The sequence below is a fragment of the Castor canadensis genome, chromosome 2 (genome assembly GCF_047511655.1).
Source record: "Castor canadensis chromosome 2, mCasCan1.hap1v2, whole genome shotgun sequence".
Taxonomy (NCBI): Eukaryota; Metazoa; Chordata; class Mammalia; order Rodentia; family Castoridae; genus Castor; species Castor canadensis.
The window spans coordinates 146,893,172-146,908,695 of NC_133387.1; the positions used below are offsets into that span (position 1 = coordinate 146,893,172).

The window sequence follows — 15,524 nt, forward strand, 5'->3', positions numbered from 1 at the left end:
TTATGACTGTCATTTTTAACACCAGCTCAGAAGTATAGGGATGCCAACTTCTTCACAGCCCACTCATAAACACAGGTGAGGGTTAACTTTCTGTTAACCCAAGACAGCTGCTTCTAATCCCGAGAGCTGGCTGAGGCTATGGGCATCCCAAAGGTAACCCCACTGGAATCTGATACTCTGATTTCCTATCGAAATGCTCAGGGTTTCGCATTCTTTCAATCCAGCTTGATAAACCGTTGCCTTTCACTCTTGATCTGTTTTTAATTTGATCGGAAAGTTTTTGAACTGTTTCATATAGCTCAAGGGTAAAAAGCCTATAAAACATTAAATTTACAAAAAGAAATATATTCCCAGCTTTGAGTTTACCTCCTTCATCCAACAGACGAGGCTCATCACACCAGGCCAGAGTTTGGGTTTTGCTGATGGGGACCCAGGGTAAAAGAAGAATCTGATCTGAGACTTTGGGGAACCCTGCATTGAAGAACACAGCCAAAAGCAGCCACTTCTAATATGGTGAAACCATCCTTGTTGTGACTATCCAAAACACAGAGTCCTCTGTAAGGCTCCAAAGTGTTAGATTTACTTTAGAATTTAGTGTCAGACTGTTCTTTTGAAGAACTGAAGGAAGACTACTGTTTTCCATAAGGCTTGAGAGAAATTGCCTGGTCACGGTAACTTAAGCTTTATGGTTGCAGTTTTAGATCGTCCCCTTCTTCACTCTGATTTCACACTTCATTTTAATAGTCATCTTTTGAGGGATGTGGTGAGGTATGAATAGTTACTGTTTTCTTTTTCCCTTTGGAAAGTCACCATTTGCCTGGGGCTCTCTCCTGGGAGGGCTCAGAGCTCCTCTGCACAGGGAGGTCTGTGTCCTGGTGGGACTTAAATTTTCCAGCTGGTGACAATGAGGGAGTAAGTCTGTAGCTGCTGCTGTAAGTTGTAAGGTCTGTTCTGAGCTCACTTCAGGCAGTCCTCAGTCACCCCACGGCCCACTCTGCTCCCTCCACTGTAAATACTTCCTTTGGGGCCCAGAGGTCCTTGTCAGCCCTTTCCTATGGAATATTCCCTTCATTGAGAGACAAGGGGGAAGGGAAAAAGGAACATAGGATTTGTAATGAGAAATCCTGGGTTAGAATCCAAAGCTGCTTCTGACTAACTTTGACTCAGGCACATTCCTGAACCTCCACCTGGAAAAGCAGAACTGTAACATCTGCCTCAGAGTTTCTGGGAGGATTAGTGAGCTCAGACTCAGTTTCTCGGTGCTTGGTTTTTGGTGTGTGTGTTAAGGGGGAGGTTTCTTGGTATTTTCCATCTGGTTCCTTGCTCCACACAGCTGCCCCACACCTCTGCTGGATTTTATTGCCTTTTGGTGGTTTTTGGCCTCACACCCCACAGCACCTGGATTTCTAAATTTCATTCTCTCTGACAAGCACCTAGTTCTCCCTAGGTCTCCTACAGGACCTGCACCCTGGCTTCTTTTCGTCCCTCTCCGGTTTTATGCTAAGTTCAGTGCCTGGCTTCTGTCTTTCCACGGTCCTGCTCACACTCTGTTCATTGTCTATGACACCCTCACTTGCTTCCATGCTCAGAGTATCACTGTGCAAACTCCTTCCATATCTTCTCCAGCCCTATGGTCAGTGGTTCATCTTGAGCCCTACTGGAATTCCCAGAGGAGGGGGGTGGCCCCAAATCCCCACCTCTTCACTCCAGTGTCTCCCTCACCTCTGCTGTGAGGGACCCTCTCTGCCAAGCCTTCCAGAGCAGTCTTGCCCTGGCCCAGCTCTGGGAGTTTCTGCACAGTCATCCTGTGTGGTCATCCTCTGCCTTGCCCTCATGGGAGGAGGGTTCCCAGAGCATGGTTCTGGATCTTTCTCATTCCTCTTCACCTTGGCGAGCTCATCCATCCTGTGCCTACCTTGTCACATGGTGGCGAGGGCTAAATGAGATGCTGCTACTCAAATGCACAGCCTGACTCAGTGCAGATGTTAGCTATTGGCTGCTATTACTATGAACCCTGCAGGAGTGCTATCTCCCCCACATGCCCACCCATCCTTCCAAACACCCCTTTTTTCTTATTGGTGGTCCCCTGGTTTGGACAACTCCATTTGCTCCTCTACCCCTCACCCTTCTCATTTGGGTCCCTTTCTCTTGGCATTTTAACTGGCTGTCCAAATTGGGCTGTGACCTGGCATATCCTGCCCTTCCCTATCATAGTAACACTGGTCAAGTGTGCAGGGCATGTTCCTTTGTTCCCTCCGGGAACCGTAACAAGGGCAAGCACCATGTCACCATACTGTGTCACAATCCCTGGTCACTAATACAGTTCAAACAATTGATGACCTCATGTCATCATCATGTCATCCCACACATACACACACCCTGCAGCATTCTCAAACACACACTCGCCCTCACTTTGACCTGGAGTTCCTGAACACCAGGGTCTGGGGGAAACTTTCAAAGGTTTAGAGAGAGGGTAGCTACTCTGCCTGAGGGTGGACACTAAGTCCTCTAGCTTCCTCAGAGGTGTGCCTCATAGCACCTTGAAGAGTAGAGGGGACACAGGTCAGCTAGAAGGACCCTTCTGGACTGTCTTATTCAAGTTCCTTATTTATAGACGAGCCTCCATCCCAGAGGTGAGATGAACAAAGTCACATGCAGGTGATGGCAGAGGCAGGCAGAGAAGGTGGGCCAGAACTGCTTGACCATGTAACTCCTTCCCCCCACAGTCAAGGGTGCACCCTGTCCTCACCAGCTTCCCCTGGGAGGCACGTCTGTAGTCTTGTGTTGCAAGTGACTGTGAGCCTGCATTCGTTACCCTGGTACCTTGTGCTCAGAACAGTTATAGGAATTATTCTAATGCCTTCTTCATAACATGTGACTCTTGATGACTGTGGGGTGAGTAGAGTGTTCCATGTGATGCCTGTAGGTCCTCTGCATTGCTGGCATTCTTTACTTCTTCTCACAAAGGTGCCCTGAGGGAAAGTGGACGCCCTCCTTGGGTCTTGGTTGTTTTTGTAACTGAGATACAATATTTGTACATCTTTGTGGAATACATTATGGCCATTCAGAATCAGGATAAAAAGCATTCCACCTTGATTCCCCTCTAACTGTCCTTGAAATACGGGTTTCCTCTGCTGCTCTGACTCTTCTGAGTGCCAGACAAGGATTCAGCCATCTTGACTCCCTTCTCCTGCCTTGGTTTTTATGTTACAGCTGTGTTTGAACTCTCGGTTCATTTGAATCCTTTTTACTTAGTTGGTCAAAAGAAACAGAGCAATTGAAGGAGTGGGCAGTGAACTGGTTCAACCTGTGTTCTAGTCTGGTTGCCTCTAGTTACTTGTGTAGCCACCCCAGGCCTCAGTTTCCCTTTTGGTAAAATCCTAAACCCCTGTGAGTTAAAAGACTGCCAGTCAGAAGTTCAAAAGGTTAATTTTTTTTTTTTTTAAATAAAACCACACAGATCTCCCACCTAACGTCAGGTCTAGTGTCCTCCTGAGATGTTTAGGCTCTGTTTGTCCAGCCAGCCTTATTCCTTACCACATCCTGTCATCTCTCTATCAGCCACACTGTGCTGTTTGTCATTCTGTGAACATACTGTGTCCAGGACAATGGGAGCCAGGAAGCAAATGAACCTGGGGCAGTGTCTCATCTTGTTATTTCCAGGACTTGCAACTGTTGCACCCTTGCAGGGTGCTTATATAGGTGGCCAAAAAAAAAAAAAAAAAGAAATCCTAAGGCCAGGTGAGCCTGCATCAGAATGCCCCCCAGACCCTGGTCTCCAGGGACTCCAGATGCATCGCTGGGCCATGTGGGTCCCCAAAAGGCTTCTTCTTAGGAAAAAAAAAAATCTTTTGATTGCACTGGCTCACCTGAATTCTGCCTTCTTCAGGCTGCCCTCTGCTGGACAGTTCTATTCATAGGGTGGGGCCTGTGTTGACATTCACTTCACTCCACAGAGGTCGCCTGGGAATGATAGACAGGTGGCAGTTTTTTCCCCCTGCTGGTCAGCAAGGCTCCTTTGCTACCTTCACAGAATGGATAGCCTTTGTCAGGGCCTGGAGCTGCCCAGTATTCTGACTTCTGTTTCTGGCACGAGAAAGGAGAAATCTAGCAGGAGCTAGGAAATGGTCATTGGGACATCCTTTCTGAAGTGCGACCTTGGAAGGAGGTGACAAGAACCCAGGCAGATACTCACTTTTCCTTGGGCCAGTTTGCCCGGGCCTTTCCTGATCATAACATTGAATGTCCCATGTCCTCAGAACCACCTAGGCAAACTTGATGGTGGTCCCCCCCCACCAGTGATTACCTTCTTCTCCAAGCCCTAATGTCCTTAGCAAAGATAATATGACTAATTGTTAGGGTTGTTTGGGGCTGTCATAGGATAGTGTGAATGTGGAGTCTAAGCAGGCACCTCAGTTTCTTAGGGCTGCTTGACCAACTGGTGGCATAGAAAAAACAAAGGTTTTGTCTCACAATTCTGCTGTCCACAAATCTGAAAGCAAAGTGAAGGCAAAGCTTCTGAGACCAGTAGGGAATCCTTCCTTGCCTCTCCTAGTTTCTGGTGGTTTGCTGGCAATCTTTGGTACTACGTGGCTTGAAGATGCATCCCTGTCATCCTCATCTGCACAGGGAATCTTCATGCTCATGGTTGTCTTTGCATCCAAACATCCCCTTTCTAAAAGGACACCAGTCATGCTGGATTAGCATCCTTAATGCTTCATTTGAACTTCATCACCTCTGTAAAGATCATATTTCCAACTAAGTTTATATCAGAGGTATTGAGGGTTAGGATGTCCATATATGTTTCTTTCTTTTTTTTTTTTTTTTTTTTTGGTGGGGGGTGGGGAGGTTAGGGAGCAACTCAACCCATCATAGCATGGTTAGATGTGACTGTGATTATTTGTCTAACTACCTTTGCAATCACTCAGAGAAGCCAAGAACATCTAAGAAATAGATCCTGTACCCAATAGGAGGCAGCATGAGGGGTTTGGCCTCTTTCAGGAAGAGTTGACTTTGTTGTTGGAATTCTGTGCCTGGGAACCATCTCTTTAACCTCTGGGCTTTTGTTCTGCTTATTGTAGATGGAGCAGATGAGGAACGAGCTACTTCAGGAGAGAGCTGTGAGGCAAGACTTGGAGTGTGATAAGATTTCCCTGGAGAGACAGGTGAGGGCAGCAGGACCCATGAGCTCCAGCCTCCTGCTCCGTGGCTTTGGGCTAGAATATTGGAGGTCTGCATCCCAGTGAAAAGGGAACAGATAAGACTCAATATCATCAAACATATGAGTGTCTAAGAAAGATTAATTGGGCCATAATTTCTTCACTGAATATAATTGGTGAAGGAGTCTATTTCTCCTGTCCTCTCCCCTGCAGGTTTATAAAAGGACAGTCCCAAGCCTAATTCAAGCTCATGAGGGATTATGTTAAAATATCTTCCTTTACCTTCTATGACCTAAATTCAGGGGTGTTTCTAGAATTATCTCTGGGCTCCCCAAGGGCCCCAGCCATGCATTCTTATGAGGAGAGCAAGATTAGCACAGGTATCCACCAAATACCTATCTCCACCCTGTATTCTATGCCCAGAGAGCATGGCAGACACAGTGCCTCATAATCTCCTGTCTGATTCCAGAACAAGGATTTAAAGAGCCGGATTATCCACCTGGAAGGTTCCTACAGGTCCAGTAAAGAGGGGCTGGTGGTACAGATGGAAGCCAGGATTGCAGAGCTGGAAGACCGACTGGAGAGTGAGGAGAGGTGAGCTTAGAACAGGGTGGGGCAGAGGTCATCCCATTAGTGTGCTTGTACATTGGGTGTCTCTTCCCATCCTTGTAAGCCCTTGTGGAAGGCAGAACATGTAAAACCTTGCTGTTATTTCCATTTTACAGGTGAGAAAACTGAGACCCATCAGAGGAAGTGACCTGAGTACAGTAGCCTGTCTGAACATAGTGTAGCTGGATTGGAGTTCAGGAGTGGATTCCTCAGTCTATAGCTTTCCCACTGAGCTTGCTGTGCCTTTCTTCATTCCCCAAATAAAGCAGGCTACCTCATACGCTACTGAGTGTGAGCTAGATTGGAGGCCAGGGGCATTCAAGCAGAAGTCACTGGCTACCTGTCAAAGATGAGGCAGGTCCTTCCCCAGTGGCTGGGCAAGATACACGATCAGGTGACCACACTCCTTCCCAACACCATGATGCTCTGAGCTATGAAATTTCAGGCTGAGGACTAACTGGAATTAACCAGATTTGTTCTTACTCATGGTCCCATACCTTCCTAGAAAGAGTGTGACAGGTGTGCATGCATACCTGTTTTCAGTAGGACTTCTAGGGGATTGAGCTGGAGCAGCCTGGCATAGACTCAAATGCTGGCAGTCAGCAACTCTTTGAATTACAAAGTTAAGCTCAGCAGTGGAAGAACTCAGGACTCTTCTAGACCCTGCTGAGCCCCTTGCTATCCCTGCAGCCTTGGATGGGACACACCCTTCTTGAAGCCTTTGTTCTTCAGCTGTCCGATGAGTAGCCCATTTCTCCTCCCTGCTACATGGATATCTCTCTGACCCTAAGCTTCGGTTGACTAGTACCTCTGTCTGGAATGTCCCCTCCTCCCAGCCTGGGCCTCCTCCTGGGCTGAGAATGAGAGAATGCTCAATTCTGTCTCCCCAGGGACCGGGCCAGCCTCCAGCTCAGCAACCGAAGACTGGAGCGGAAAGTGAAGGAGCTGGTGATGCAGGTGGATGACGAGCACCTGTCACTGACTGACCAGAAGGACCAGGTGAGGGGGCGTCTGTGTTCTCTCTCAGATGGGATTCTGTCTCTGAGGCTGGGGGAGCAGGAAGGAGGTTAGGCTCCATGGACAGTGGCATTGGCGTGGGCCCATTCCTCCTGTCCACTCACCACTTACATCACAGAATGGGGCTTTCTGGGCTACTTAGGGGATTTTGGCAAGCTTCAACACCTGAATTTGGCTTTCAAAAATTATGCCCTCCCTCTTTCCATGAAACTCGTTGTCTGGGGAGAGGTTGGCCAGGCCCCTGGCATCCTTTCTCCTTCCGGGCCCTGCTGGGTCTTCCCCCAGCATACAATCCACCCTCTCTCTTGACGCAGCTGAGCTTGCGCTTGAAGGCAATGAAGCGACAGGTGGAGGAGGCCGAGGAGGAAATCGACAGACTGGAAAGTTCTAAGAAGAAGCTGCAGAGGGAGCTGGAGGAGCAGATTGACGTGAATGAGCACCTGCAGGGGCAGCTCAATTCCATGAAGAAAGAGTTAAGGTGGGTGAAGGTGGTGCCCCACTGTGGCCTTTAGTTCCTCAACCTCCAATATTTGAGGAGTACTTGATGCTTTCAGAGCATTCTTACTCCTGTTGGACCAAGCCAGTTTCTTTTGGGGTCCTCCCACCCTAGAGATGAAAGATGTTCACTTCCGGCATCTCACATATTCCATAAGGTCTCACTTGTGCCATCCTTATACCAGTGCGCCAGTGCCACCTGGGCAGCCATTATCTCTGTTGACATTTGGGGAATCTGAGGCTTAGAGGAGATCAGCCTGTCTCACACCACCATGCACAGCAGTACCTGGACCCAGACTACTTTTTTTTTTTTTTTGACTGAGGGAGTAAAGTTTTGATTTGTATTCTTACAAGGGCTGGGATATCCTGAGCCAGGGGTTCTCCCAAACTCCTCTGTGAAAATCTTAAGGATGGGGGCAGTGGGAATTGGATGGGTGGTTTTTCCTGCCCAAGAAATGAGGCAATGCCTGGGGCATTGAGGTGAGGAGGTGAGATTAAGGTCAAACTCATCCACAGAGCTAAACCTTTCTTGGAGGCTGACTGCCCTGGGCTCTATGCTGGCTGTCCAGGTAGTTCTCATAAAGGGACAGAAGGTTCCAACTTTTTGAGAATTTTGTCCTATGGGGCTGATTTAATGGGAAACAGGCCTGAAGGTCAGCATTAAGGTGAAACACATCAGTAACCAAAATCGGTAACATTTTTAATGTGATGTTCAAAAAAATTACTACCATTATTCACCACCTAATCCTTGGTGAATATCAAAGTTTTAAGTTAAGACAGGATCAGTACCAGCATCCTGCCAAGCCATAGGAGAAATCAATACTGATCCTGGTTCACCCTGTCAACCCTAGTTTCTGGTGCTGAGAGGTGGGCAATTTTCTACCTGGTACTGAGGGACCGTCAGGTGTTGGTCCACTAAGTTCATGTGCTTATATGTCCTCAAAAGAGAGGAAGACAGGAGCCCAAGACCCTTCATCCATCACCAATCAGAGATAAGGTCTAGCCAGGGCCAGGAAACATATCCCTTATTGCTTTAGCAGGCTTAAGAAGCTACCGAGTAAAGTGCTGGATGACGATGACGACGATGACCTCAGCACTGATGGGGGAAGCCTCTATGAGGCGCCACTGAGTTACACCTTCCCCAAGGACAACACCATTGCCAGCCAGATCTGAGTCCAGCACTTCCAGGGCTGTTGAAGGGGCTCATAATTCCTCACAGGATTCTGCAGCCACCCAAAGCAAGAGGCAGCAAAGGGAGCGGGCATCTGAAGTTGAGACCCTGAGCCATCTCTCACACAGCCTGCTACTTCTTCTTCAGGGTCTCTCCGTGGTTGAGTGACTATTGGGTGTTCGACAGGGAGCTATTTCAGTTCAAAATGAGGAGTAAGAGCCACCAACCAATGGGGCATTTTTGAAAATATAATTTGGTAGGATGAGCCCCTGTTGGACACAGCTGTCTGCCATCACCACATGCATTGTCTTCCTGTCCTGCTCTTCCCTCCCCTTGCCAAGAGAAAGAGGCCAAAGTGTAGTTATGTAATAGACACTGTGCAGGGAAGGAAATGTACAGGCTGTATATATTTTAAAACAGACCTTCTCACGGACTGCTGCTATTCCATTTTGGAATGTTCCAGAGCTTTTACAGTGTGGTTTATTTGTAAAGTTCACACATCTATATTGGGTTAACCTTTTTAAAATATGAAGCTACTAGATTTTAAGTATTAAAAAACAGAAGCAAAAGAAAGTAGAGTAAAGACCACTTTGGAAATCAGAGTTGGAGAAAAAGAAGTCTGGTAGTAACAATGGACAATTAGTTTTGGGAATCTATATTCTGATGGTCTGAGGAAACAACTTGCTGGATGAGAAGGTCATTTTTTACCTATGACTTTGGTTGCTATTTTATCTAGAATTATAATTTCTGAACCACGCTAACCCCAGTTCCCAATCACCGATTTTTTTATCCACAGATGGAACAGGACAAGTGATGTGTTTTCTAGAAGGATGAAGCCTTGGTGTCATATCTCACTAGTCCTTTCCTTTCTCCTCCAATGGCAGGCCTCCAAGTTCTGTTCTCTTAAGCCTGGAATGGGAGGAGTAAGAGGGGACCAGCACAATAGGTATGAGGACAAGGCAGAAGGCATCCAGGGAAAGGGAGAGGGGCTGAGAAGCAGGTGTAGGAGGTGAGCTGGCATGAGAAGGAAGGTGGAAGTTCATGTAGGCTAGAGATGGGTTGAGCTCAAACTCAGATTGATGTCAGAGGGAGAAAGAATTTGGAGTGTCTGCAAACCTGGGGGGTTGTCTAGGAGCAATGGCATGAAATACAGGGAGCTTGGCACTGGGAGCAATCTGGATATCCCAACACTAGTTTCTGCCCTAACTGCTAAAAATGTTAACAGTTACACTGTCCTATCCTGCAGTGGGGTTGACAGGGAACTGGTCACATATTACTATGGGACAGGCAGGCATGCAACTCAGGAGAGAAGTAGTCAGGGGTTGGGCCCTATGAATTGGCTAAGAGTATTGGGCAAAAATGGCAGGGGTCACTGTGTCAGCAGTATTCCCAAGTATCCTAATAGGGATGTGAGGAACTTATGGGCCAGAAAACCTCATGACAGTTGCCATGGGGTCCCTCCTACCAGTCGCAGAGCCTACCCAACAGGATTCAAAGTGGTCAGCCCAGTCCTCCACCTCTGAGTTAGGGTCACCACCAGTGGGGGTGGCTCTTGCTTCTGCTTACTCACTGGGTATGGAGCGATTTCCTGCTTTCCTTCATTTAGTATATTCTGGATTCTGCACCTGCAGTGTGTCAGGCACAGTCCTTGGTCTTGGGAGTCCAGCAGTGAGTAGAACAGGTAAAAGCTCTCCCCTCTTGGAACTCAGTCACGGGGAAAGGGGTGCTAGACACCAATAAACAAACTGACACAGGTGCTGAGCCTCTCTGTACCCAGCCCAGGAGCCCTTTGTCTTCCCGGGGACCTGACAAGCATGTGGTTGGTTGACTGGCTCCATGGCACTCAGAGATTCCCTGGCCCTCAGAATGTTTTTCATTTCCTTGCTGCTTCTGCCATCACAAGATATTGTCAGTACGTCTGCTGAGAAAGCTTCTACCCACTCATACCTACAGATGCAAGTCCTGGAGAAAGATCAGCGAGCCCAAGAACTTTGGGAAGGAGCACCGGGTTTTGGATTGGGAGAAAGTAACTGGTCCTCATTCTGGTTAGCTCTTTCTAGTAGCCATGAATAGAGGCAAAGCTACTTCTGAAAAACAGATCAGTGTGAAACACTTGCATTGTTACCCTAAAATGAGACTGCTAAAAATGTTAACAGTTATGCTGTCCTATCCTGCAGTGGGGTTGACAGGGAACTGGTCACATATTACTATGGGACAGGAAGGACACTGGACTGGGATTTAGAGAGAGAGAGTTTCAAGTCTTGGCTCATCTCCTTACCCATGACCTTGCTGGGTGCTGCCTGGGAAAAGTGGAGGAGGCCCAGGTCCTCCCAGCTTGAACATGCTATCATTCTTTGATTTTATGATATATACATATTTTTTCCTCTTTATTGCTTTAAGAATTACACTGCTCAAAATATTTTTTAGGCTAGCTAAAGAAGGTATTCTTATGTAAAAACAAACGTGGCCAGATGCAATGCTGAGGAGACAATCACCATGTAGCTTTTATAGTTTTTTTCCCCAGCTTTGGAGTGTCACTCTGCCATGCCAATTGGTTTATCCTTGGTGGGTTTTTTTCTTCTGGGTATGAGTAGGTTGCTTTGTATTGCCATGGGGAAGAGACATTCCTACTCTGGCTACCTCCTTGTAAGTGAATTCCTGGATAAAGCAAGATTTCCTTTCAATAAACAGAGTCACTCAATGGGAATCTCGACTTTTCCATTATGTTCACTCCCTTATTTTTTCAAAAGGTTGGTTCTTTGTTCTCCAAGAAATTACCAAATTGAATGACTGAGAACTACAACTTAGTAGCATTCCAAAGTGAGCTTCTGAAATAAGAGGGTGGGGAAGGCCCAGGGAAGAAATGGCTCTGGCCAGTTGTGACGTCCTGAGAATTCCAAACTGCCTGTTTCAGAAAATGGCAAAAGGGTAAGCGTCATCCAAAGTCAACTGAGAATAAATAGGTGCCCCATTTATTTCTTTTTCTAAACTTGGATGGGTTTGCCTGTAATTGAGTTTGTACAGTCTCTGGATCTCACAGCGACCAACCACAGACACCAGAAGCTGCAACTGGGCAGACCCTATGGAGCAGTAAACTTGGCATTTTACCTGACTTAATCTGCATGCCATGAGGCGGGTGATATTACTCCCTTTCACATGCTTCGGAACACATGCAGAAAGATAAATAACTTGCCCAAGGTCACTAACAAGTGAAGAGTGGACTTGGTTAGAGTCCCGTGTCTGAGTTTCCCTGTACTGTGGCCATGCTCATCCTGTTGTCCCTTTGAAATAGTCACTGTGATTTCTCTAGCTGAGGTACACTGGGCACAAAGGCTGGGTGGTTTCTTTGTGATCACAGCCTCTGGCATACAGGTCTGCACTTAGAGTCCGAGGTCTGCTTGAGGAGAGGCAGACAGCCCCTCTGCTCTGCAAGCCCTCTCCTACCACCTGCCTGGGCCTCACTGTGTTCCAGCTGCCTCTGGGCCTTCAGGCCTTTCCAGGAAAGCATTGTTTTCTAGGAAAGGGCTTGGAGATTAAGATAAACCAGGTGCCCTCAGTTAAATGCCTCCTGCCTTTGAAAGGGCCCAGCCAATAAGCCTGCCAGTCCAGCTCCTGGGTTTGCTTGGTTTTATCATAATGACTGAGGCCACCTTGCCTTTCATTTGTCCCTGATTGCCATTGGGCACACATGCTGGGGCTGTTTGGAGACTGGCTAAGGCTCCCTGCAGAGCTAGGCAAGGGATTTGTGAAGCCAGAGCCAAGCTTGCTTTGAGACTCCTGGCTCTCTCATGTCCTTGTCTGCTCTCTCTGGAAAGACTTCTCCCAGAATTTGGATAATGAAGACTTAGAAAACACAAGTGCCCTCTATTCAACCAGCCTGCCACTAGCCTCCAGCTCTGGCCCTCCTATGCTCTGGTTTCCAATTTACATGTGGATGGTTTCCTAAACTATGTTCATTTTCTGAAGCAGGGTTTTACAGGAAATAAATAACTCACTCTACCATTTCCTCCACTTCATGGCAACTCTTTTTCTTTTGTCTGTGTGTTTCATTGCTGCTGGGTTCTAAAATAAAGGTGTCTTAAATGCTTTGGGGCTTACAAAGTTCAGTGGCCTTCCTAGCCCTCTGGAAAGGTAAGGTGTGCCCAGGGTAAGTAACTAGGGTTGTTCACCCCTTGTAAGACTATAAGATTGTCCCACCTACTGCTCACCACACGGAGGGGGTGCTTTCTGAGATGTGCAGCCTACATTCAGAGGTTGCTTTGCAGACATTAAGAGGTCAGCTGTGCTCAGAGTCCTAGTGACTTTGCTCCAACATCAGCAATATAGACCCTTAGGGAGCTCCAAATACAGGGAAGACAAAAATAGGCAAGGTACCTGAGCATGACATCTTTCTCACAGAATTTCCAGTTGAGAACTTTTGTGTTCTCACTACCAAGAATTAACATTGGTCAATAGTCGTTCACATATGCTTCACATTTTTACATAAAAGTAAGACAGGTGTGGTGGCTCCTGTCTAATTCCAGCTATTTCAGAGGAGCTAGAAGAATCACTAGTTGAGGCCAGCTTTGGCAAAAAAGTTAGTGAGACCCTAGCTCAACAAACTGACATGGTGATGCTTATCTGGAATCCTAGCTATATGGGAGCCATATAGGTAGGAGGATTGCCATCCAAGGTCAGCCCAGGCAAAAAAGCGAGAGACCGTATCTGAAAAACAGCTAAATTAAAAGGACTGGTGTGTGTGTGTGTGTGTGTGTGTGTGTGTGTGTGTGACTCAAATGTTAGAGCACTTGTCTTGCAAGCATGAGACCCTCAGTTAAAAATCTCATTAATGTGAAATAAAGAGAAGATTACAGATAAGGGCAAGATATTCCCCCTTTCTTGCTCATTCCTTTTTATTCCTGCCACAGGCAACCTATTAATCTGGTGTGTATTCAGTATTTAACACCTTTATGCACGTGCATCCATGAACACAATCTAGTATTGTTTCATGTGTTTTAAACTTTACATACACAATAGCATTGTGTATGTATTGCTCTGTGAACTTTTACATGTTTTTCAAGACCTATTGATGTTGAATTAGGTACTTATTTTGTTTGCTTTGTTTTTTTCTATTTATTTACCTATTATTTTTGGCAATACTGGTGTTTAAACTCATAGTCTCACACTTGCTAGGCAGGGGCTTTTCCACTTGAGCCACCTGCCAACCCAGTTTGCTTGGTTTTTAGGGTAATTTTTTTTGTTTGGGGTAAATTGCACTGAATATTGAGTTTTTAAAATACTCTTTGCTTTACATGCCATCTACTTTTTATAAAAGGATTTGAGTTCTGTTTCAGGCATAACATAGTAATTGGTATCAAACTAAACCCTCCACTGAGAGCCTATAAAAGGTAGACCAAAACATTATTTTGAAATAGTGGTTTGAAGACTTTGAAGAACAAATCAAGTCAGTAAAGAGCCAAATACCTAGAAGTTTTTAATGAACAAAGGATCAGCATCTGCATTTAGAAACTGAAGGTGGATGCTGGGCCTGAGGACTGTCTCCCATGGTCCATATGCCCTGTTGCCACCTGCTGGCTACTGTGGATGTGTGCCACCTGGGAGTCTTAGGAACCCTCTTCCACTGGCTTCTACCAGCAGCATTTGTCCCCATGGGTATATCCACTGCATTCCACATGCTGGCAGAGCCCTGCTAGTGAAGTTAGGGAAACATTCTCTGTAGTTGACACCCTTGGGCCCTGCTATCATTGCTGATGGCACCCATAAATGTTCACCCCGTGGGTCCTGGGAACCCATTCTGCACACTCCACAACTGCAGTTCTGCTGCTACCATTGTCAGAAGACCCCACCACAGTGGAGTGTTTCTCCATAGTTGTCTGAGGAAATATCCACCATGTTCCATGTCCCTGGAGCCACAAGTCCCATTGCTTCTACTGCTATGTTTACTACATCACTTGAATTGTCACTAGAATGCCCTCATCCTGTGTGGTCCCCAGAAATGGGTGTACTCTCCAATCCTGCCATTGCACACATTGATTACAGCTAAAGAAACTGTAGAGGAGACTACACTATGTCATTCAATTGGAACCAAAGCCAATGTAGCCTACCAAACCAACACCTAAGATACAACTTTAGGAGAAAACCCTTCACTATGAAAGCCACCATATGAAGTTGGTGAGATGTGCTAGATGCACAAATTTGAATGTAGGGACACAAGAGGTAAGTAAAAGCAAGGTAATGTGATACCTCCAAAGGAATACAAAACTCTAGCAATGACTCCAAACAAAAGGATATTGACAAAAATGACTGGTATAAAGAATTCAAAGGAATGATTCTAAGGAAACTCAGTGAAATACAAGGAATACAAATAGAAAATGAAATTAGAAAAATAATTCATGATATAAAGGAAAGAATCAGTAAAGAGATATACATCATAAAAAAGACAAAGACAGAAAATTTGAAACTGAAGAAGTCAATAATTTGACTAGAGCAAGCAGGAGAAATAATTTCTGAACTTGAAGGCAGGGTTTTTGATGTATATCAGACCAAAAAAAAAAAAAGGTAAATAAAAATGAAAGACTCTAAGACTTATGGGACATCATGAAACAAAAATATTCAAGATATGAGAGTTTCAAAAGGCAAAGAGAAGGGAGAAGGCATACAAAACATGCTCAGTGAAACAAAAGCTGATACTCTCCTATTCTTCAGAAAGATATGAACATTCAAATAGAGGAGGCTCGAAGGACGTCTAGTAGATTTACTCAAAAAGGGCCTCATGATGACATATTAAGTCAAACTGTCAGAAGTCCAAGACAAAGAAGGAATCTAAAACTAGCAAAAGAAACATGTCACACTTACAAGAACCATCAGTAGATTAATAGCACATTTCTCAGCAGGAACTTTAAAAGCCAGGAGGGAATGAAATGCCATATTCAAAGTTCTAAATGAAGAGGAAAAAAGAAAGAAAGAAAGAAAGAAAGGTCTTCCAAGAAAAGCACAAGTGAGGGAATTAATCACGACTAGATGGGTCCTACAAGAAATACTTAAAAGACCCCTACATTTGGAAGCAAAAGGAT

General features: G+C 45.9%; 1 protein-coding gene across 10 annotated transcripts in view; it reads left to right on the forward strand.

The window, feature by feature from the left end:
• Positions 1 to 11,158, forward strand: part of Cgnl1 (cingulin like 1) — a 148,478-nt gene extending 137,320 nt beyond the window's left edge. For 8 of the 10 annotated variants that reach the window (XM_074066046.1, XM_074066043.1, XM_074066050.1 and 5 more), the window contains 5 exons: positions 5,082 to 5,165; positions 5,629 to 5,753; positions 6,659 to 6,767; positions 7,100 to 7,263; positions 8,318 to 11,158. In XM_074066046.1, coding sequence (XP_073922147.1) covers positions 5,082 to 5,165; positions 5,629 to 5,753; positions 6,659 to 6,767; positions 7,100 to 7,263; positions 8,318 to 8,453 — 618 coding nt within the window. In that variant the 3' untranslated portion in view covers positions 8,454 to 11,158. The remainder of the gene's footprint in view (positions 1 to 5,081; positions 5,166 to 5,628; positions 5,754 to 6,658; positions 6,768 to 7,099; positions 7,264 to 8,317) is intronic. The other 2 variants (XM_074066047.1, XM_020185569.2) reach the window with 1 other exon arrangement.
• The last annotated feature ends 4,366 nt before the right edge of the window (positions 11,159 to 15,524 follow it).